The 21,699-nt window shown below is 57.7% G+C and overlaps 1 protein-coding gene across 9 annotated transcripts in view; it reads right to left on the bottom strand.

Annotated features, from left to right (window-relative positions):
• Window positions 1-105: 105 nt before the first annotated feature.
• RIPOR1 (RHO family interacting cell polarization regulator 1) overlaps window positions 106-21,699 on the bottom strand; it is a 31,128-nt gene continuing 9,534 nt past the window's right edge. For 2 of the 9 annotated variants that reach the window (XM_082439558.1, XM_082439557.1), the window contains exons 2-22: window positions 8,485-8,611; window positions 8,218-8,370; window positions 7,970-8,048; window positions 7,235-7,258; window positions 7,087-7,140; window positions 6,791-6,943; window positions 6,626-6,689; window positions 6,489-6,532; window positions 6,285-6,410; window positions 5,684-5,832; window positions 5,477-5,606; window positions 3,718-5,397; window positions 3,518-3,633; window positions 2,494-2,626; window positions 2,097-2,232; window positions 1,810-1,971; window positions 1,386-1,544; window positions 1,030-1,226; window positions 857-940; window positions 667-757; window positions 106-524 (exon numbers count right to left, since the gene is read on the bottom strand). In XM_082439558.1, the coding sequence (XP_082295684.1) occupies window positions 427-524; window positions 667-757; window positions 857-940; window positions 1,030-1,226; window positions 1,386-1,544; window positions 1,810-1,971; window positions 2,097-2,232; window positions 2,494-2,626; window positions 3,518-3,633; window positions 3,718-5,397; window positions 5,477-5,606; window positions 5,684-5,832; window positions 6,285-6,410; window positions 6,489-6,532; window positions 6,626-6,689; window positions 6,791-6,943; window positions 7,087-7,140; window positions 7,235-7,258; window positions 7,970-8,048; window positions 8,218-8,370; window positions 8,485-8,588 (3,936 nt within the window). In that variant the 5' untranslated portion in view covers window positions 8,589-8,611 and the 3' untranslated portion in view covers window positions 106-426. Of the gene's footprint in view, window positions 525-666; window positions 758-856; window positions 941-1,029; window positions 1,227-1,385; window positions 1,545-1,809; window positions 1,972-2,096; window positions 2,233-2,493; window positions 2,627-2,652; window positions 3,272-3,517; window positions 3,634-3,717; window positions 5,398-5,476; window positions 5,607-5,683; window positions 5,833-6,284; window positions 6,411-6,488; window positions 6,533-6,625; window positions 6,690-6,790; window positions 6,944-7,086; window positions 7,141-7,234; window positions 7,259-7,969; window positions 8,049-8,217; window positions 8,371-8,484; window positions 8,612-9,440; window positions 12,522-16,115; window positions 16,250-21,699 lie in introns of those variants that run through there. The other 7 variants (XM_082439556.1, XM_082439559.1, XM_082439555.1 and 4 more) reach the window with 7 other exon arrangements.

Raw genomic sequence — 21,699 nt, 5'->3', positions numbered from 1 at the left:
CAAAAGCACATGGCATTGTCACGGTTGGAGTGTGGACACACTAGTGTCAGGGCCACAGCCAGAGTGTGCTGGAGCAGAAGGTCAGTAGTGCACCAGTCCAGGCTATGTAGGAAAGGCATTTTGCTTTTTTATTTTCTGTAAAACTCTGTAAATAAAATACAAAACCAAGGGACGTGGCAGGGCAGAGGCAGGACGGCCAGGCCCGGGACACCGATCTATGGCAAGTGTGCTGAGCCGAGGCTGGGAGGCACTTGACTGCGGCACTGACTCTTCCCACCCCGAGGACAAAAGGAGAATATATTAGATTTTCATTGATAGGAATCTGTGAGGGAGGAGTGTCTGGAGCCAGCCCTCACCCTCCCTGCCAGTGCCTGGTAAGCCCTGAAAGTGGGGGGAAGGGGCACTGGGGGCCGGTGGGTGGGGAGTTTAAAATGCCGTGCTGGCCATGCTGCCGGGCCCGAAGATGCGGGGCAGGGCATCCAGTGACTCCTCCAGCCGTCGATGGGCAGACTGTCCCTCTTCCCCTGTAATGGATAAAGATGGGGTCAGGAGAGGCCCTAGCCCCGCCCTGGCCCTCCCACCCCTGACCCCATCTCACCCCTATTCCCAGCAGCCAAAATGTCATAGAACTCAACTTGACCCATATCTCCCATTCCCCAGTCTCACCGCATTGCTGCAGGCTCTGCCGAGCTGCTTCCCTCACGGCTTCTGTGTCCGTTTGGCACAGGTACACCAGGGGCTCAATGCCTTCAGGAGCCTACCAGGGGAGAGAGCATTGAGGTGGGCCCAGTGGAGCAGGTGAGAAGGGCTCAGGACCCAGGGCTTGGGGAGCTGGGAGGGGAGAGAAAGGGGTCACCTTGATGCAGCCCAGGGCCAAGCAGCCAGCCACTCTCGTCTGCACATCCTCATCCTCGAGCTGGTCCAGGAAGCAGAGTAGGGCCTGGTTAAGGGTGGGAGGGCAGACTTAGCCAGACACTGGGAGCCTGGGACCCCAGCCTTTGCCCTCAGGGAGCCCTGCCCGACTCTTACCCTTTCCCGGAAGGCAGGGCCCAGTGACAGGCTCCGGAGCTGAGTGCTGACAGCAGCCATGACCTTGTTGTTGCCATGGACAAGCAGGGAGCTGAGGGCCCGGAGCCCATCCCTTCGAAGCCGCCCCTCAGGTGCTAACCTCAGGGCTTTCAGCACAACAGCCTGGTCATCTGAGTTCAGATTCCGCACCAGTAACACTGAAAGAAGGAAGCCGGGCAGGGGGGTGTCAGTTGGAACAAGCTGGCAGGGCAAAGAGCCTCCCGGGGTGGGTTCTTTTGTACCTTCAGGTCCTGAATTCACACCTTCAGACCCACCCATAGCATCAGGCCACTTTGTGACCAGGGCTACTGCCTCACCCTCCTCGGCAGTCTCGGTCACATAGGCCTCCATGGAGGAGCTGTCCAAGGCTTCGATGTAACTCCAGAACTGGAAGACGGTGAGCTGCTCTCCAGGGCCTGACTGGGGCCTCCGGGGCAGCTTCTGCCCCAGGGCATCCTCCAGGAACTTGACACACACTGTGGGAGGCAGTGCCGCAGGTCTCAGGGTGTGGATGGACCTGGGTCCTTAGAGGGAAGAGTGCTCCCACCCCATGCGCAGGTCCAGGGACCCAGCACAAAAGGGTCCAATCTGGGCCCTTTTGTGCTGAGGCATGAGCCTTAGATGCTTCTTCCCAGTGCTCATATCAGCATGTCTCTGTGGGCTGACCTGGCTTTCCCTGAGGTCCCATCACTGGGGATCTGAGAAAGGAGAGCAGAGGGGGCAGGTAGGCAGCCCACTCACCAGCCTCGGCTAAGCCTGGCTGGCGCAGGGAGAGACGGGCGCCGTACTGATTGCAGAAGGTGAGGAGCACCCGCTCCACAGGGCAGATGAAGGGGCTGAGTCCCTCTGTACATTGGTCCCAGAAGGTCAGGAAGCCGGGCCGGGAGGCCGAAAACTGCACCACTGTGAGGAGGTGCAGGAAAACCGTCAGCAACAGAACGAGCCGGTGGGGAGACAGGCGCGTAGGTGGGATAGGGCAAGGGAGGAACTTTGGGGCAGACACGAGCCAGAGCCCACACAGCTTTTACCTTCCTGGGCAGAGGTGGCAGGGATTTCCCATCGCCTGCTAAGCTCACATACTGCTTCGAGCACTCGGGCCTCCCGCAGTAGCCGTTCCAGGGCCCATGCCTCCTGGCAGCGCAGGGGCCCAAATGTGCCCAGTTTCTGGAGAATAGGGGTGGCCAGGTAGCTCAGACCTCAAGACAGAGCTTAGAGAGGGTGGAGACCAGGGACTACAAGTCCCTGCATGCATCGGGAGAGACTTGGGGGAGCCAGAGTGTGGGAGGTGTTCCATTCAGCAAGAGCCAGGCCCTGGGACATTGGGGAGTGGAACTCAGAGGAGGTGTGGAGGGCCAGGATTGAAGTGTAGGGCTCCCTGGGGGAAGGGGCTACAAGGGAAGGGTGGGGGAATACCACTAGCCTCACCAGCAGGAGGTGGCTGCAGTGGTACAGGTGCTGGACCAAGGCAGTGTCCAGAGCTGGACACTCCGTGCTGAGGGGTCGGGCACTAGGTGAGTCGAGGCTGTCCTCAGCCCCAGGCTCCGGGCTGTTTGGGGGCCTGAGAGAAAAATGGGGTCAACCGCCCCAGGAGCACACATCATCATCTGGTCACCAGAGTATTTTTATTAAGTTCCCCCCATCCCAGAACAGAAGAACACATCATGCACAAACAACAGACAATGGGTAAGTTCACGGAGGACTTCCAGAAGGAGGAAAGGGCTGGGACCAGCAGGTGGTAGCAGGGGTCTCCAGAGCCTGTCTGCCCAGGGCTACCTCCAGCTAGGACTGCTGGGACCTCTGGGGCCGCCGGGGCTTGGATGGGCGGGAGTAGGGTTGCAGGCGGGATGGTCTACGCAATGTGGACTGCAAGGGGTTACGGCCCAAGGGGCGCAGGGCACGGGGCCATAACCTGGGCAGCAGCGGAGGGAGGAGGGGCCGGGCATGACCTTCAACTGGGAATCGGCAAAGGCCACTCTGGGACAAAGAGCCAAGGGACCAGGGTCTCTGGGAAAGCTGGGGTCCAGACAGAGGGGGTTGATGCTGGGGGGCACAGGATGCATGGGGAGGCACAGTAAAGGCTCGTTCACAGGGTAGGTTCAAGGTGAGGCCAAGGAAGAGAGGAGGAGCTGGAGGCTCAGGAGCTGGTGGGGACCGACGGAGGAGGCAGACACTGCAGGGATGAGGAGGAAGGTGACCAGAAGCACTGGGGATACAGATGGGATTGAAAACATGAGCAACAAGGACACACGAGGGGTACATGGGAGGGGTGAACACAGATGTACCCGCCAGCAAGTCCATCCCCTCCCACCCACCTCCCTCGAGCCCACCACCCATCTTACTGCTCTCTTTACATGCTCCCCCTGGCCTCACCTCACCTGTTCCCCTTTCTCGCCTTTCTCCTTCACCTGCTACTCACCTCCCCTCTTCCCCCGCTCCTAGCCCCTCTCACCTGTCCCCAGGACTGTCATTATCTTCATCTTCATTGAGGAAGCTGAAGCTCTCCAGGGCATGCTCCACAGTGATGCTAAGACTGGAGGTCCGGCTGCGAGTCAGGCCTTGTCTCTGCTGGGGTTGTGAAGGGCGTCAGAGCTGTCGCCCCTGCCTGGCTGCCCTCCCTGCGCTGCCGCAAACCAGCCCAGCCCTCCTCACCATAAGCAGACTCTCCAGCCGGGTCACCTCCTGCTCCAGGCCCTGCAGCTCAGGAAACTGGCCACGATAGTCATCCAGGGCAGCCATTAGGGCCCCCAGTGCCTCTTCCAGTTTCCTGTCCCCAGCACCTCCAGCTGCCCCTGGAACTGGGGCCTGGGCAACCCTGGCCACTCTAGGGTCTGAATGCTGGGGCACAGGGGCTAGGGGTGAGGGAGGGGGACTTGGGCTCTGGTGGATGGCTTCTGGGAGTTTTGGGGAAGGGCTTGTGAGGGGTTCCCAACTGGAACAGGTAGGACTTGGGTGGGAGGTGCTGAGGGCTATGGGGTCTGCCTGAGTGCAGGAAGTGGAGGCTGCGTAGCTACAGGACAGGGGGTCGATGCCTGGGAGGGGAGGGTCTGTGTTTGCAGAGGGGTTGGAGAGCATGTCAAGGTCTAGAAAAGTGGAAGGGCTTACAGTTATAAGGGTGGGACTTGTGACAGAATGGGTAGGACTCCTGGTGATCTGGACTGGGTCCTTAGCATTGGGTGTAGCGGTGTGAGTTGAAATCCTGGCTGTGTGAGTAGGGGTTGCAGTAGTGTGGGTACTGCTTGTGGTGGTGTAGGTAGAGCTTGCAGTAGTGTGGGCGGGGCTTATTACTGTATGGGCGGGGCTTATTGTGGTATGGGTGGGGCTTGTAGCAGTGTGGGTGGGGCTTATGGTGGTGTGGGTAGGGCTTGCAGTAGTGTGGGTGGTGCTAGTGGTAGTATGGGTGGGGCTTGTGGTAGTCTGGGCTGGGTCTGTGGTACTGGGGGTAGGGCCTGCAGTAGAGAGGGTAGAGATCATGTGCTTGCTGGTGGGGCTTGTGACAGTGTGTGTCAGGTTTGTGACAGTGTGGCCGAGGCTTGTAGTGGTCTGGACTGGGTCTGTAGTATTGGGGGCAGGAGCTGCAGGAGTGAGGGTAGAAAGCATTGGCTTGTGGGTGGGACTTGTGGTGGTCTGGACTGGCCCTGTGGTACTGGGGGTAGGGCCTGTAATAGTGACGGTAGAGACCACAGTCTTGTGGGTAGAACTTGTAGTAGTGTGAGTGAGGCTTGGAGCACTATGGGTAGGGCTTATGGCACTAGAGGTGGAGCTTGTAGTGGTGTGGGTGGGGTCTGGCAATTCAGGAGAGCTAGAATTTATGCTCTTGTTAACTGAGTCTAGGTGTGCAGAAGGGGCAGAGTCTGTAGATGTGTGGGCGGGGCCTGTTGTACTGAGAGTGGGGCTTGTGGCAGAATGGCCAGGGTCCAGGGCAGAAAGGACAGGACTAGGGTGCTCCCCATGTGTGGGATCTGTGGGTGCAGGTGGGCTGGGTCCCCGGACTAGACTTTCTAGGCCTGCAGCCTCCACTGAAGCCTCAGCCAGGGCAGCATCCACACTGGCCTCACTGATATGGCTCAGAGTCCGGCTGTAGGGGGCATGCCCATTGGCCAGGGCTGGGGCCATGGCCCTCTCCTCATCCACGGTCCCAGAAGTGGAGGTCTCAGCCCTACGGAAGGCAACCTGGATGGGCAGAGGCTCAGGCTGCTGCACCAGGGGCCTGGGGGCTGAGGAGTGGCGCACAGTGCCTGAGAGCTGTGGGCTAGAGGAGTCATCGGAAGATTCGGATGACAGGGACCACGCTGTCCCATTCTCCAGCTCCTCCTGCCGCCTCAGCATATTCTAGGAGAGAGAAAAGGACATCTCAGGATCACCCCCAGCAAACCCCTGGGTGGGGGGCTGAGCCCGGGATGTGACTCACATAGAAGGCCTGTTCCCGAAGTGAGGGCGTGTCTGGTGGGCTCTGGCTGTAGGTGGAGAAGCGCTTGGTGACTGTGGAGGCCTTGTTGACAGTAGAAGTGGCTGAGGGCTGGTCATCCTTGTCGAAGGGACTGGAGAGGGAAGAAGCTGTTAGCAGCTGCTAACATCAAGCCCCAGCCCCGTCTCCAAGCCCCTCAGCCCCACCAACCTCCACGTGACTTCCAGGCTGAGCTTGATGGTGCCAAGGTCATTAATGTCCACAGCTACAACCTGGGGCAGGGCGGCGAACAGATCCTTGGTCTCACAGGAGACGCTGCCTACAACCACATGGTTGGCCAGGCCCTTCAGTTCTGTCACCTGTAGCCAAGAATGCATGGTGGGGTCACAAGGGTGTAGGAGTCATGAGATTGTGGGAGATCAGAGGTCTGAATTTGCATAGAGGTTATGTGACAGTCACAGGGTCATCGGGCCATGAGGAAGTTACAGGGAATGGAGTTCTCAGGGTAATGGGGCCATGGAGGCTCGAAGCAGCCTGGGAGCATGGGGACCACAGGGGTCTAAATTTGTAGTCATCGAGGTCGTGCGAGCCACAGCCTCATGAGAGTTCAGGGGTCATATATTCACAAGGTCAGGAGGTCACAAGGAAATCACAGGGTCATGAAGGTCAAGGGGTCACACATTCACAGGGCCATGGAACCAGATGCGGGTCACAGGGGTAAGGGTCTCAGGGTCATGAGGATCATAAGGGGTTCACAGGGTCATAGAGTCACAGGATCTTGGTGTCCTATGGTTCTGGGCAGAGACATCACCTTGATGGACAGGAACTCCGTGAGCAGAGGAAGAAAGACGGTTTCCTCACTGTCCCACACCTGCTTTCCACTACCCTCTATGCGGCCCCGTAGTTTCCAGCGCTGACGCCCATATTTCATGCAGATCTAGGGGAAGAGGCAGGATGAAGCAGCCCTTGGTGTTGCGACCCTGCCATCCCAGCCCTTCCCTGCCCATCCTCCTACCTCATACTGATCGCCCACACATAGCCTGGCGAAGCCGGCCAGCCCTGGGAGTGGGGGAGAAGGAGATGAACGGGGTCCAGGGGTCTCAGGCACACACCTCCCTCTCTCCGCCACCAGTCGGCCTCACCACTTGGTACCTTTCATCCGGAGATGGAACTCTCCCAGCTGTGCTTCCAGCTCGCTCTCCAGCAGGCACATGCTCTGAGGGGGATGGGCAGGGACAGGAGGAGGTCAAGAACCAGTCCCCTCTCACCAGCTCTGCCACACTCTGTGCCTCTGCCTCACTGGCACACATCCCTCACCTCTGTGTACTCCCGATGCCCCCGAGTAGCCTCGGCCAGGCTGTCCCGGGCCTCACGGCTCCCTGGGGAGCCGGTGCTGTAGGCACGGACCATGTTGTAGGCGCCATCCCGGAGACGCCGCTGGACACAGTATGCCTCATACAGCTCATCGATCTGGGCAGATGAGTGGGGTGGCAGAGGGGGGATTGAGACTCACTACTGGGGTTGCTCACCCAGGGCCTAGCATCATCCCATCTCCCTGTGATACCCAATCCCCCACCCCACGCTGCAAGCACACACGCATGCTGCACAAGTACCTTGCTGGCGTGGAACTCCAGCCGTCGTAGGAAGCGTTCAATGGACTTGACTTGCTGGGGGAGAGGTGCGTTAGGAGAAGCCTGAGGCCCAGGGCCCTTTACCTCCCCCTGAGCCAACCTCTTTCAACACCGTTCTCTATACACTCACCTTGTCCAAGTCATACAGGAAGCCCTGCGGGTAGAGATGAGGGGGGCATTAAGAGGTAGGGGAAGTACTCCAGCAGGGGCAGTTGCTCACCCAGACCTACCTAGCTCCTTTTCATCACAGCCTTCCTCCCTCTCACACCACGGTCCACAGCCATTCCAGTCAAAGCAGGGACTGACCTACCTTCCCACGTGCCTGGCCTTTGCTGGTGTCATAGATTTGGTCCCCAAGACCCCTCTAGTACTCTTCCCCCCACCTCTTCCATGGGATCCCTCCCCTGGCCCACTGCCTTTTCTACAACCCCTAGGAAGAGAGCTCTGTGCCTCCTCATGCATGGTTCCCTCTACCGGGGAACTCCTGTTCATGCTTCAAGACCCAGCAGAAATGTTTCTTCCTCTGGGAAGCCCTGACCTGTTCCCCAGGAAGAACCATGGCTCTCCCTCAGTACCACTACAACATAATCTTCTGCTGTCCATGTCTGTGGGGTTTGACCCAACCCACTGGAAGCTCCCATGGACAGGCACTGGGTCCCAGGCAGAAAGTACATGCAGCCTGGGAAAGCTGAGGAGAGAAACTCCCCAGCCTTTCCTGATACCCACTTTTCTAGTCACACCTGGCCTAAGTCACCCCAGAAAACAGCTCTGATGTCACCCAGGGCTGGTGTTGCCCAGCCCCCCACACCACAAGAGCAAAGGGCATATTAATCCTGGGCATACAGGATGCGAACCCTTCACTTACCAGGCGGGAATTCCTCTTGGACTCCCTTATCTGTCTTTGGAGTTTCTCCTGTTCCTGCTGGTGCACTTCCAAATAGGCCCTGGGGAAAGGGGTGACCACAAGAGTTATCTTACCTCTCCAGCTTCTACCTGCCCAGGGAACAGGCAGTGAGGAGAGGGTGTGAGGCTGGGGAAGGTTCCTACTAGCAGAAAGGGAATGAGGACTTAGGGAGGGATCATGGGACAAGGCATTGGGAGGGCACTGCTTACGTCAGGCCTCGCTTGAGTGCCGCGTACACCAGGTCCAGCCGCTCAGGCTGCGGGACCTTGGGGGCCGGGTGCGCCACTGAAAACATCTTGGATACTCGGGAGAGCGCTGGGGGCTTCCGTGGGGGCCCCGGGGGACTGAAGGCTGGGAAGCTCCTGAAGAAGAGACTGCACTCAGGAAGGGGCAAGAAGTCATCCCCCAAACCCTCACTTGCACACTCCAACCCGGTCAGACTCTCTTGACCCCATTAGCCCCCCTCTGCCGCGTACCTGGGCCCCCGCTCCTGGCTGCCGAGGACGCCTGCGAAGGACTGGCTCCTACTGACCCGGGCGCTGAGCAGGCGGCGCTGCGGCCTCACCGACAGGGACATCATGGAACGAGTCCGCGCGGGGCTCCCTGGGGGTGGCGAGGGCGGGTGTCCAGCGCCAATCAGGCCCTTGAAGCCCCCTCCCCGCGGCCCAGACTCTGTATCTCAGTCCTGCCGGCCACGGCCTGAGGCTGGAGTCCGAACCCCAGCGGCCCTGGTGCTTATGACAGGGCGGCCGCGGGTGACTCGGTGTCGGACTCAGCGTGGCCTCGGCTACACCCCCACTTCCTGCAGAGGTGCAGGCTCCGCCTGCCGCGCGGGGCAGGAAGGGGGGTCGCACTGGGACCCTCCCCGGGCTGCGAAGGGGCAGGAAAGGGGAGGGGCGTGCGAAGAATGTGCGGAAGCGCCTGTTTACCCGGGGGTGGGGCGGGCTCCCCAGCCCTGCCCTGACCTCCTCCCCCCAAGTGGACCAGGAGCTCCCACGCCCACACCCCAAGAGGCCGCAGGAGGTCACGGGGCGGGGCGGGGTGCGTGCTTTGAGCCCAGCGGAGCTGCCTGGCAGGCCCGGCCTGTGCAGGTTGGGCTCCCCACACCGGCCCGCCCCGCGGAAGCTGCTCCCCTCCAGCCCCCACCCGCTCCGAGGCGCCCAGACGCCAGAGCCCTCCCGATGCCCAGAGCCGGGGGATTCCCAGGGTGGGGGGCAGTGCCGAGAACTGCCCCGCCCCCTCCACTTTCCTGAGACTCCAACCGGGAAACTGAGTCACAGACAGCAGCCTTCGCCCGTGACCTTAGCAGGAAGAGATCCTCCGCAGACCCCCACACCGCTCCGGCGAAACACACGCCCCAGGCCCCCAGAACGCGGCCCGCAGCCCCCTGGGACCAGCCCCGGAGCCTCCGCAGCCCCGGACCAGGTCCTACCTCTCTTCTTGGAGTTCATGGTAGGTCCGGGACAGCCCTCCAAGCCCCGCGCTTGCCCCCCGTGTCCCCGCCGGCCCAGGGCCACTCGGTGCCGGCCGGGCTGGGCTCCGCGCTCGCTCCCAGCGACTCTGGCTCCTGCTTCAGCTCCTCCCGGCGCCGCCCCCCGCCCAGTTCCTGCCGCCTGACTCAGCCCGCCGGGATGGGGCGGGACCGGCCGGACCACGGGGGCACCGGGCCCTTGGCCCCCCTCCCAGCCTCTGGGAGGGGTGACTGGAGGTTCCCCTCAGGCAGGGGACTTACGGGGGTCTTCTCGGTTGGGTCAGGAGTGTGGGTAAAGGGAGTCGAGGGCAGCGGTGAATATGGAGGGATAAACAGAGTGAGGACACCGGGTGGGGCTGAATTGGGTGCAGTTAGCACAGGGGCCTCATGGAGTGGCTGTTGAGGGGTGCTGAGGGAGAGCTGGACACAGAGGGCTTAGAGTTGGGGTTCTGAGTGTGTGAAGGCTAGAGAGCAGGGGCTGAGAGAGTGGAAGGAAGGGCTGGGGGTGCTGAGTGGAGGGACTGTGCCAAAGGACGGCAGAGAAGCACTGAGCATGAGGGGGTTTGGAGGCTGAGAAGTAGCTAAAAGTAGGGGACTGGATCAACCCCATATTATGTGTTGCCGCCGAGAGAAGGAAGAGAAGCAGCTGGGTGCAGAGAGTCCCATAGCACCATGCACCACCCCCATCCCTCCACCCTCAGAGGGGATGCTCAGTCTGGACACCCTCTCTACCCCCAGGCCACAGGGTAGAGGATCGGGTCCCATTGCCCAATCAGGCCCTTCTCTCTGGCAGAAGCTGCATCCTAGGGCAGAGGCCCCATCCTTCTGGCCCCCACCTCACATGGACTGAATCCCCTTGGTGTTGGCCCTTTCCTGCCCCCAGTATCTCTTCATTGACTATCCCTATCCAACTCTAGCCTGGATAAAGGCCACCATAGCCACCATGCTCAATTCTGCTGCACTGGGCTTACTTTTTCCCCAAGAGGCTGGGGTGGGCCCAGGGGTCTGCATTTCCAACCAGCCCACCACCCCCTTACAGATTCAGATGCAAGATGTCCAAGGATCCTAGTTTGAGAAATGCTATCTCCCCCTCCCTCCTTGAAGACTGGGTGCTGTGCACCCTATGCTGGCAGCTATGCATTCCCATGGATTGCCCACCCAACACTGGCCTCTCTGCTCCCTGCAGCCACCCTCCATGAGAACAGCCCAGTCTCATCACCTGGCTCTGGAATGCCCCTTTCCTAAATCAGAACCACATCTCCATCACCCCCACCTCACCTGCCTTCTACCTGTGACCTCTTGAGCCCTCAGCTCATTTATTCAACTATTTACTAAGTGACAACCCTACGCAAGTCTCTGGAGATAACAGCCGGAATTGCACAGACATCGCCCTGCACAGAGCTCACAATCCGCCTCTGCTTCCTTTCACTCTGCCAGTTCCCTCCTACCTTCTCTTCCCTACCTTCCTTGCACACCCTCCTCCCCAGCCTGGATCTGCAGCCACCACTCCAGCCTGCTCGCCTGCTACCAATATCCCCAGCACCCTGGGCTTCTCTCTTACCTGGCAGAAACCAACCCTGGGCAACCCAACCCCCTGCCTTCTCTGCACCTGTGCACAGGCTGGCGGGAGCGGCCAGAGGTCTTGGCACAGCAGCTGGGCTGGAAAAGAGCAAATCTCAGCCTCAGCCAGGCTTTTGTTTCCCATGCGGGAAATCCTCACGTGTGACCTTAGCCATCTCTCTCCCTTCCCATGGAAGATGAGTGTTGCAAACTTTCTCCACAAGCCTCAAACAAGCTCAAGTCACTCCCTCAAAAAAGATGAAAACAACCCTGGAAACTATCCAAATGCCCATCAGTAGATAATGCAATGCTGTACAACAAAAAGAATGAACAATATACAACCACATGCAACGATACGGATGAATCCTACAGACATAATGTTGAGTGAAAAAAGCAAGACCACAAGAGAGGATATATGTTTGAATTCCTTGATATAAAGTTCAAAAACAGTTCAACTTAATCTATGGTGACAGAGTCAGAATAGTAGTGACTATTAATAGTAGTGACACTACCCCTGGGGAGTAGTGACTGGAAGGGAGCACAAGGGGGCTGACAGGGTACTGATTATGTTCTGTTTCCTAATCTGGGTTCTATTTCCTGATCCTATATGGGTGTGTTCCTTTGTGAAAATGTCTTGTGAGCTGTACACTTAGGACATGTACCCTTTCTGTGTGAATATTATATTTCAGTATAAAGTTAACTTTAAATAAATAACTACAAAAAGAAATGACCCCTCTGTGGACTCCCAGTCTCTTTCTAGCTACCCTACCCCTCACCCTATTTGGCTCTTTTAGAGCCAAGTTTCTTGAAGAGGTGTCTACCTCCATTTCCTCTCTAAACCCACCCACTCTTCTTCCTATCCTGGTCCAGCTTCTGTACCCAGTACTCCCCTGACTGGTCGGGACAAGGTCACCAGTGACTTCCCCATTGCTGAATCCAGTGTCGTCCAATGTTTGGTCCTTATCCTGCTTGATCTCAGCAAAGCTTTTCACTGTGTAGTTCTCTTCCTCTTCCTTGAGCCTTTCCTTGTCTTGGATTTCAAGAGGCAACATGCCTCTGGCTTTCCACCTATCTCTCTGGCTGCACATCTTATTTTCCCAGAGGATCTGTCTTTCTCCCCATCCCCGAATGGGCCTCATCCTCCCCACTCATGGGCTGGGTACATCTCCCACAGCTTAATGCCATCTAAATGTTGCCAGCTTCCATATCTTTTCCTTGCCCAAACCGTTCTTCTGAGCACCAGGCCTGTTTATCCAGCTGCCTGCTTGATACCTCCTGGAAGCTGAGTGACAATGTGGAGTGGGTTATTAGGGTTGTGCTAAGTTTGAAGTCCCCAAACTAAAGTCACCACTTTCCTCCTCAAACCTGACTCTCCCCAGTCTTAACCTCTCCACGACAGCCCCACCATCTATTTATCCAGTTGTTCAAGACAGAAACTAGGAATCATCGTGGGTCCCTCAGCCTCTGTTACCCCCACATCTACTCAGCCACCCACTCCTGCCGTCTCTGGAATCTGCCCCCTCACCTCCACCCCCATAGCTGGAACTCAAGGCCAAGCCATCACCAATTCTCACCTAGAACCCTACAGCAGCTTCCTATTGGGTTCCCTGTCTCCGTGCTAACCCACAATGATCTATTCAATAACAGCATTGCCCCTCTGGAAATTCCAGTCACCTGACAATGCTAAAAACTGTCCTTTATCAAGTGCTTTCTATGCCAGGCACTGTGCTTAATTAACAAACATCATCTCATTTAATTCTGGCAACAAACCTATGGGGTGTGTCCTACTAGCCCCACTTCACAGATGAGAAACCTGAGACTAACTGGCTGTGTGACTTTGGGCAAGACATTTCTTAACCTTTTGGGGCTGCAGATATCCATCTGTTAAACGAGGATAACGACAATAATAATAACAACTATCTCACAGGGCTGTTGGGAGGATGAAATGAGATACTTCCTCTACTGGGAGTGTTCAGGGAAGGGAGAATTGTATGTGGAGTACAGAAGTTGGGGTGGACACAGTACCTCACTGTAAACACACAACAAATGTTAACTGATGTTATTAACAATTATTAATCTGCCCAAGATTACACAGCTGTTAAGTGGTAGGGCCAGGATTCAAACCCCAGGACTCTAAATCTTTAACTTCCCTCTATTCTAACTCTTGTGAAACATCCATGGGCATTCCTCTACCCCAAGGATAAAGTCCAGACTCTCTAACATGACCCACAAGACCTTCAGGCTCTGTCCCTTCCCTCATATACCTTCCTCCTCCCCTCACAGTCCTCTGTTCCCCCCATGATCGTTCTGTTCCAGATACTGTGAATTCTCTCCATGCCTGTAAGGCTCTTCAGCATTTAAGCAGCAGCTCTCATTGATTCTATATCCTCTTCCCACTACTCTCAGCCTGACCAGCTCCCTCTCTTTTTTCAAGTCTTACCCTACTACTTCTTCCTCCAAGAAGCCTGCCTTGGATTGGGTCCCCCTTTAAGGTGCCTCATAGTTTCCTCTCTCTGATCCCTGAGGCCACATAACTCAGTTGTCAGTTCTGCTTTAGGGTCTGTCTTCCAACCAGATTGTGAACTCTGGGGGCTGAGGCCTGTCTGCTTTGCTCACTGCTGTACCCTCTGCGCCCTGCACCAAAGCAATGAAGGAAGGCAGGAGCTGATTATGAGTTGGGGACTGATTGAACTGGGTTGCCCAGATACAGGTAGATCCTGAGCTGCTGGAGGAGTAGATTTCAAGTCTCTATCTACCCCAACTCCTCTACCTCATAGACAATTTCCTTTTCCATTCCTTACTTTCTGATTGTATCAGCAGGTGGGGTTCTGCCCTCTGAGAATGGGGCAGGGTGGGGGTTCCCTAGGATTCTAGAACTGAGTAGGTGGGCTGGACTCAGAGTAGGCTGACTGTCCCATCAATTTTCTTTCTCTGGGCTTCTGCCACAGGGACCAGGATGTATAACTGTTGGTCCAGATGACCATCAGAATATCAATCTAAGTGACAATTCCAGGGGGTGAATAGGCAAGATCTCCCCTGCTGGGGGTGGGGAAAGGGAAAGAGCAGATCCCCTTGAGCAAAGGGAGAGGGGCCACCTCAAATGGGGTGGGGGAGAGGCTGGCTGATAAGAGCCAGGGGATTATCTGGACTTATGGCAGCCCTGAAGTCTGTTCTGGACATGGGAAAGAACCCAGGTCTCAAGGGTGATGGGGCCCGCAGCATAGCCAGCTCGGGGCAGCTAGGAATGGAACTCTGCCCGCTTGCGTGGCCCCAGATCCCGCGGCCTCTAATACCCTCTACACGCCAAAACTGGTGCACTTGTGTGGGTCAGGAGGTCCCGCCACCTGTGCTGCCCAGCTCAGTGGTATGCCAGGCCAGCCGCTTTCCCGGGAGTCTCCAGTCCAGCCCCGCCCCACCGCAGGGCCGCCCAGGATTGAGGTAAACAGACGCTAAAAATAACCCGGGCAAGGGGCGGCTTCAAGGAAGAATGGGGTCCCTCCTGAGCCTGCCCCTGTCTCCATGGCAACTGCCCCAAACCCGGCTGCTGACGTCATGCCGCAGCTGCGGGAGCAGGGAGGGAGGGGGGCGAGGTGCGGCCTGGGACCCCCCCACCCCGGAACCGGGCGGAGGCGGCCGGGTGGCCTCACTTCCTGCCGGCCCCCTCCCTGGTCAGCTGGTCACATTCCCGGACGGCGGCGCACTGGAAGCCTTGTGGCCTCCCCCGGGCCGGGCCTGGCAGAGGCGCTAGTCCGAGCTGAAGCGAGGGGCCCGCAGTGACTCAGCCGCGTCCTCCCCGCCAGCTTTTCCACCGGGGGAGGACCCAGCCCAGCGCCCTGTGTGCTCCCCTCATCCCCCCCCATTTCCAGGTACCCCTCTGCAGCTGCTGCCCCACAGGACGCAGGACAGAGAGGTTTTTTTTGTTGGGTTGTTTTTGTTTGTTTATTGTTTTTGACAGGGAGGTTTTGTACCTCACTCTCCAGTTCTCATCTCTCTCCCCGCCCACCCATCCCCGCCGCTACCCCCCATGCCGGGGAAGCGGATAGTGCAGTGGCAAGAATTCAGATCTGGGTCTAATTCCCACCTCTCTCCAAACCAGCTGTGTGACCTTCAGAATATTACTTAACCTCTCTGGGCCAGTTTCTGCATTTGCCAGATCATCTGGTAACCCTCCTCAGAAGGCTGTGCCGGCACTGAGCGATGCAGGCCCAGGGCAAGCCCCACAGATGGCCCACCGTTATTGTTACACTGGACTGCACACAGTAGGTGCTCGGCCAGCCAGCCTGGACACATATTAGAAGCAACCCAGAACTGGCTGAGATGGGTCAGTCTTGGAGGCTGGACTGAGGCCTAACGGGGAGAGGAGAACAGAGGGTGCTGAAGCCAGGCTTACCCAGACCCCTAGCCCTGGTGAGCAGCCCCTTCCCCAAACCGGTTCTGCAGGCTGCCCAGGCCTGGCTGCTTGCAGAGTTTCCACACCAGCCTCTCATTTCCAGGTACAGGGTCTGTTCCCCCACGGCGCCGGGGCTATCCTCTCCGGCCTGGGCCGCGCCAGATTTGCACGAAGAGCCCAGCCCGAGGCCGGATCGGCCACCTCGGGTCGGGGCCCAAAGCGGCTTAGGCCAGCCGGTGGGGCCAGAGAGATTAGCTCATCTCGGAGGCGGGCCTGCACCCCTCGTCGCCCTCTCCCCATTCCCAGCTCAGTCTCTCCTACGGCGAGGGCAGTGGGGCTCCCGGTGAGCGTCCGTGCCAGGGCCCAGGCTGGCGCCAAGGGCCCACCCTCAGGCCTGGCCCACCCCAGAGCCCCGGGGCACAGGCCGCCTGGGCCTTGCCGCGGGAGGGAAGGAGGCAGCGCCGGGTGCGGCAGGCCCAGAGGCGGCGGCTTTTGTGGGCGTCCTCCGCGCCCGAGAGGAGGGGAGGAACGACACCGCGAGGCCTGGGTCCCGGGGATGGGGCGATACGGGACAGGGCCTCAGCCGGGGCAGCAGATCCGGGACTCCCCAGGCGGGGGAGGCACCAGAACCGCCGCGCCCGACCCCCGCCCTGCCCGCGGCCCCCGGAAACGGCGGGGACACTCACATGGCTGCGCTGGGCTGCGCGGACTTCGCGCTCTCCGTGCACTGGTCGCTGCCCGGCTAGGTCGCGCCGCAGCTGCCGCGGTCGCCGCCGCTGCTGCCCGCCCCTCCCTCTGCTCCGCCGCCTGCAGCCCAGACGCCCCGCTCCTCCCCTGGCCAGCTGGGCCCCACCCCCTGCGCTCCCGCGGCTCCCGCACCCCTGGAGGCGCCCACGGCTCGCTCCGCCCTCTCGGCTAACGGGGCAGGCCGGTGGCTGGCGGCGTCCACCAGCTTGACGGGGCGGGGCGAGGCGGGACGGGACGGTACGGGACGGGACGGGGCGCGGGAGGGGAACCCTGGACGACACGCGGGCGGTGGGAGTTCTCAGCGCTCGGGATCCGGATACATATGCGGGAATAGGGCGACTTTCGGAGAACCATTAGCAAAGGCAGGAAGGAACCATTCTTTCCCATGCAGACCCCAAAACCGGGTGCACCGGAGAGCCTCGCCTGCCTGCTCCCTCCTTGAATTCCGTGGGCTCTAGAGACCTTTCAGGCCCCCATATGTGAAACAGGTCCTGGAGGGGCACTGCTGCGTTGAGTTGGTTGGAGGAAGGGATCAGGGCCAGTTTCAGAGAGGGGAACAGGAAGGCCTGAAGGCTACTCATCAGACACCTTCTGGGTCTGGACGCTGCCCCTGAGCCCTGCCCGTCCGCCGGCCTCAGTTTCCCTGCTGTGGGGGCAGGCTGTCCTTCCTGCCACCATCTGGCACCGGTAAGTCTGAGCTCTTAGCCAGGCCACACAGTCACCACTCACTGGGTACTGGCATCTGTGGAGTCTCGGGCCTTTCTCTGGAAGCATGGGTGAGGACCCTGGCAAGGTCTGGGTACATGTTGTCCAAGGGGGCCAGAACCCAGTCCTTTCCAATAAGGGGGCTAGAATACTGGCTCTCCCCTGGAGTGGGTTACGGTGGAGCTGATAGCTGACCTCACACTGGGGTAAAAGGGCCAGCTCCACTCCCCCACCCCTCCCATCAATAAGACAACACCGGTCCTCTCCAACCCCACCCTTCAGGGTTCACTCTGTAGTCTGTCACCTTTAGAGGCAGCAAGGGGCACTGACATCCTCTCCCTCGCTAGCTCTTACCAGAGACACACCTCACCCTCTCCCAGTTCTCCCCCTCTCCAGCCCCTCCTCTTTGCCTTCCTTTGCAGCACCCCCTTTTCTGTAGTCAGTAGACCTGGGGATTGCTTCCAGAGACTGGGTTCTTCTTTCTGTTTCCCCCCACCCTAAAATATCATCCAGTCTCAGGACTTCATCCGTCCACTGATGAACATCCTGAGCCTTCCCCTGTGCCCAGAGCCCTCTCCTGTTCCAGAGCCCCTGGATGACCCACCAGATCTCATGACCTTCCCCAGAGGGACTCTTCTTCCTTTGTTCTCATCTCTGCAAAGCACCACTGTCCACCTAGGCTCCCACCTGAGTGAGGCTGGGCCTCTCTGGAGCTCTCAAAACTGGCACCAATTGGCCCCTGACCACCTGGAAAGTCATCTCCTCAGCAAGGCATCCTCTGACCACCTTCTCTGAAGACAGCCTCTCCTTGGTACTCTCTGTCCCCATGTCCTGTGGACTCATGCCTTCATGTCACCCATCACCACCAGGTAGCATGTGTGCCCATGTGTGCTCACGTGCCTAAGCCTGCCTCACTGTGAGTCTCTAAGCTCTGTGGGGGCAGGGGCCACAGATGTCCTCATCACCACTGTCCCTGGCTCATAGTAGGAATTCAAGAAATATTTATCGAATGAGAGATTGAATGAATGAGTAAATGCATGAACCCTGGACGTCCCCCTCTCTACCCCCACCTTAATTCAGCCTCCTAGTCCTGTAGATTCTACCTCCTTAACATGTTTCAGATTCGTTCCCTCCCTGCACCTCACCTCCCACTATTAGAACTCTGTTGTTTATTAATTCACTCAACAAACACCCACTGACCATTCAGGGCTGGGCAGCATGCTGGCCCCTGGGGTGGCAGTGGCACAGAGTTGTCCCTGTGCCATTGCTTGAGACTCTGATGAGGCAGCGGTGATTGTGGGGACTCACCAGGGTACTGTCCGAGGAACTCTTTCTTGGCCTGGAATTCTGGAATTCCACTTCCAGGAAGTTCCCAATTCTAATAGATAACGCCCTTGCTCATCAGAGTCAATCAGTCTCTCTGTCCAGTGTCTGGCCACATCTCTGCATTGTCACAGCTGGTAGCCGGGTCTGGGCCACCATCTTTTCTGGCCTCCCTGCCGCCTCCTTTGTACGCTACAGTTGTTGTCCATCCAACAGCTCAAGTGATCTTTTTGGGGTTTTTTGGCCACATCTTGTGGCCTGTGGGATCTTAGCTCTCCAACCAGGGATCAAACCTGGGCCCCCTGCAGTGGAAGCATGGAGTCCTAACCACTGGACCACCAGGGAATTCCCTCAAGTGATCTTTTAAATCATAAGTCAGGTCATATTGGTTCCCCAATGCCCTCAGGATAAGTCCAGACTCTGTAGTGAGGCCTCCAAGACCCAGGAGATCTGGCCTTAGATGACCTCACCTCCTCATCTCCCACCTGTCCTGCCAGCCCTTCCTGCTCTGTTTCCACTACACCAGCCTCCCTGCGGATCCCTGGACATGGTCCCTACTCTCTGGCCTCTGTCTCTTCTCCCAGCCTCCCTTCTGCCTGGGATGTTCCTCTCCCTTATCCACTTGGAAAACAGCTCAAATGTCACCTCCTCCAAGAAACCTGTGTCCTCTGGCTTCCCACTCACCCCTTCTGAGTACCCATCACTGCCTATTTTCCTTGTCTGTGACCACTCCTGGTTCCCCATCCTTTATCCATCAGGGCCAGGCATGGATGGGGCTGCAGTGAGCAGACGGGACACCTGAGGCTTCACCTGGCCCTCTCCCCCTGTTCAGGGGCCTTGAGGGAGTGACAGCCTCCGAGGATCACGGGGTGCTAGAGGCCTGCCAGGCCTCTCCACAGCAACAAGTGAGCCAGGGGAGGAAGGACACAGCTGACACCCATTTCACAGAGGCACCACCTGAGGCTCAGGGAAGGCAGGGCCTTTCCATGGTCAGAGGAAGGGGCAGCATCTGAGCTCCAATTCAGCTCACCGAATCCTAATTAGTTTGGCTCTGTCTGAGTTCCCTGAGTATACGCTCTGCTGGTGCTGGCTGGGAGCTAGGGCAGAGCACCGAATCATCACCATTTCTACCTTCGAGCAGTCCACATTCCTGAAGGGATGGGCTCTGGCCTGAGAAAAAAAATCCCTCTAATAGATGGCAGAGGGTGGTGAGAACCATAGTGAACTCCAGTTCCTCACATATGGTGCAGCTAGTTCCACTTTTGAAAGTAATGCAGTTCGAGTCCCAAAACGCAGAAAAACAGAAGCTTCCCTCGCCCCACCCCACAGCCCCCATGGCTACAGCTCTCTGGTGTGCAACGTCACCCCCCAGCTTCCTGTGACGGGACAGAATAAAGTCTGCCCCTTACTGCGCCTGTGCTCACATGCCTCAGATAGGATGTATACATGCATTCATTCATTTGCCAGATATTCAGCAAGCTTTTGTGGAGCCTGGTGTGTGCTCGGCCCTTGGGGTTCCAGAAGGGTGGACAGAGGTGAGGCCACCCAGTCCCTGTGCTTGGGGACTCACTGTCAATTAGGGCAGGTCATCCCTGAGTCTCTACACCTCTTATGTCACCAGTGTGAATGTGTGACTGTGACTGTGTCTGTGTGCACATTTATGTGTGTGAGAGAAGGTGTGTGCTGGTTAGGAAGGGCTTTGTAGGAATGGGGCAAGTTGTTGAGGCTCCCTAGGCAGGCAGGGGGTGGGTCTTTAGAGGAGCATCTGGGGCAGAGAGCACAGCAGAGTTCAAGGTACAGGAGGGAGGAGCAGCCTCCTTTGCTGGCGGGGAGCAGAAGCTTAATGTGGTGGGAGAATTGTGTATGTGTTGGGGATGAGGTCAGCCATGAGAGGCTTTGGGGACTGGCTAAGGAGCATGGAGGGTGATGGGGAGCCTGGGCTTTAAGCTGGGGAATTCTGTGGCCATATCTGTGCTTTGCAAGGTCATTCAGGCAGTGCTTGGAGGGGGCAGGTAGAGGCAGCAAGGAGGCTGCTATCATTTCCCTGCCAAGGTCATGGTGGCCTGCGCCAGAGCTGAGGCACTAGAGATGGAGACATTCAAGAGATGTTCAGGAGGCAAAATGGACGGCTGGGTGACCGATGGGATGTGAGGTCTAGAGAGGCAGGCATCCCAGATCATGCCAGAGTTTTGGGCCTGGGTGATGGGTGTTTTTCAGTGATGTGGGGAGGCCTGGAGGATCAGGTTAGGGGAAGGTGATATGGTCCATTTGAGCAGGTGACATCTGAGGGGTCTGGGGACTATCCATCCAGGAGCAGGTGTCCAGAAGGCAGGTGGACATGTGGGTAGAGGAAAGAGGGATCTAGGCTAGAGACAGCTTTTGGAGGCGATGATGGTCAACTGGCTCACCAAGAGATCACATGCGAGAGGGACCAGGGCACTATGCTCCGCTAGGGCACTTCAGTGGGTGGTGGGGGCAGATGCAGTCTTGAAGGGGGCTAAGTGTGGGTCTGTGGGTGTGCCTGGACCTGCCACCACCTCCGCCCGCCTCCAGTCCCAGCGGCCCCTACTGCCCAATGTGTGTGTCAAAGGGCAAGGGCCAGGGATGCTGCCCACGTTTAAGTCTTGGCTTTAGCACTCTCACCTTGAGGTTCCTGTAGCCACTTCTCTTTTCTGATGCTTTAACTACACTCATCCATTCACTCACTAAAATTGCACTTTTAAGAGGTACTCTGTCTCATTAATAATCAACACAATGCAAATGTAAACAAGAGACTTTTTTTTGACCTCTGAGATTGGCAGTGATGGACATGATGTGTAAGTGGATGCTTTTTAGAGAATGGGAAGTGGTTTGAGTATTTAAGAGTAGTTTTTTCAGTATATATCAGGATGTCAAGTGCAAACCCTCCTTTTCACCCTGAAGTTCCACTTCAAGAAATTTAGGGCTTCCCTGGTGGTGCAGTGGTTAAGAATCTGCCTGCCAATGCAGGGGACACGGGTTCGAGCCCTGGTCCGGGAAGATCCCACATGCCGTGGAGCAACTAAGCCCATGCGCCACAACTACTGAGCCTGTGCTCTAGAGCCCACGAGCCACAACTACTGAGCCCACGTGCCACAACTACTGAAGCCCGTGCACTTAGAGCCTGTGCTCTGCAACAAGAGAAGCCACGACAATGAGAAGTCCGTGCACTGCAATGAAGAGTAGCCCCTGCTCGCCGCAACTAGAGAAAGCCCGCGCACAGCAACGAAGACCCAACACAGCCAAAAATAAAAACAAATAAATTAATTTTTTTTAAAAAAGATAAATAAATAAATAAAAAGAAAAAAAAAGAAAAAGAAATTTATCCCAGGGACTTTCCTGGTGGCACAGTGGATAAACTCTTGTGCTCCCAATGCAGGGGGCCTGGGTTCGGTCCCTGGTCGGGGAACTAGATCCCACATGCATGCCACAGCTGAGGAGCCCGTGTGCCGCAACTAAGACCCTATGCAGCCAAAT

This window comes from Balaenoptera physalus (genome assembly GCF_965194825.1).
Source record: "Balaenoptera physalus genome assembly, chromosome: 19".
Taxonomy (NCBI): domain Eukaryota; kingdom Metazoa; phylum Chordata; class Mammalia; order Artiodactyla; family Balaenopteridae; genus Balaenoptera; species Balaenoptera physalus.
Note: the sequence above shows the minus strand (reverse complement) of the source record. Positions and strands in the feature narration are given on the sequence as shown.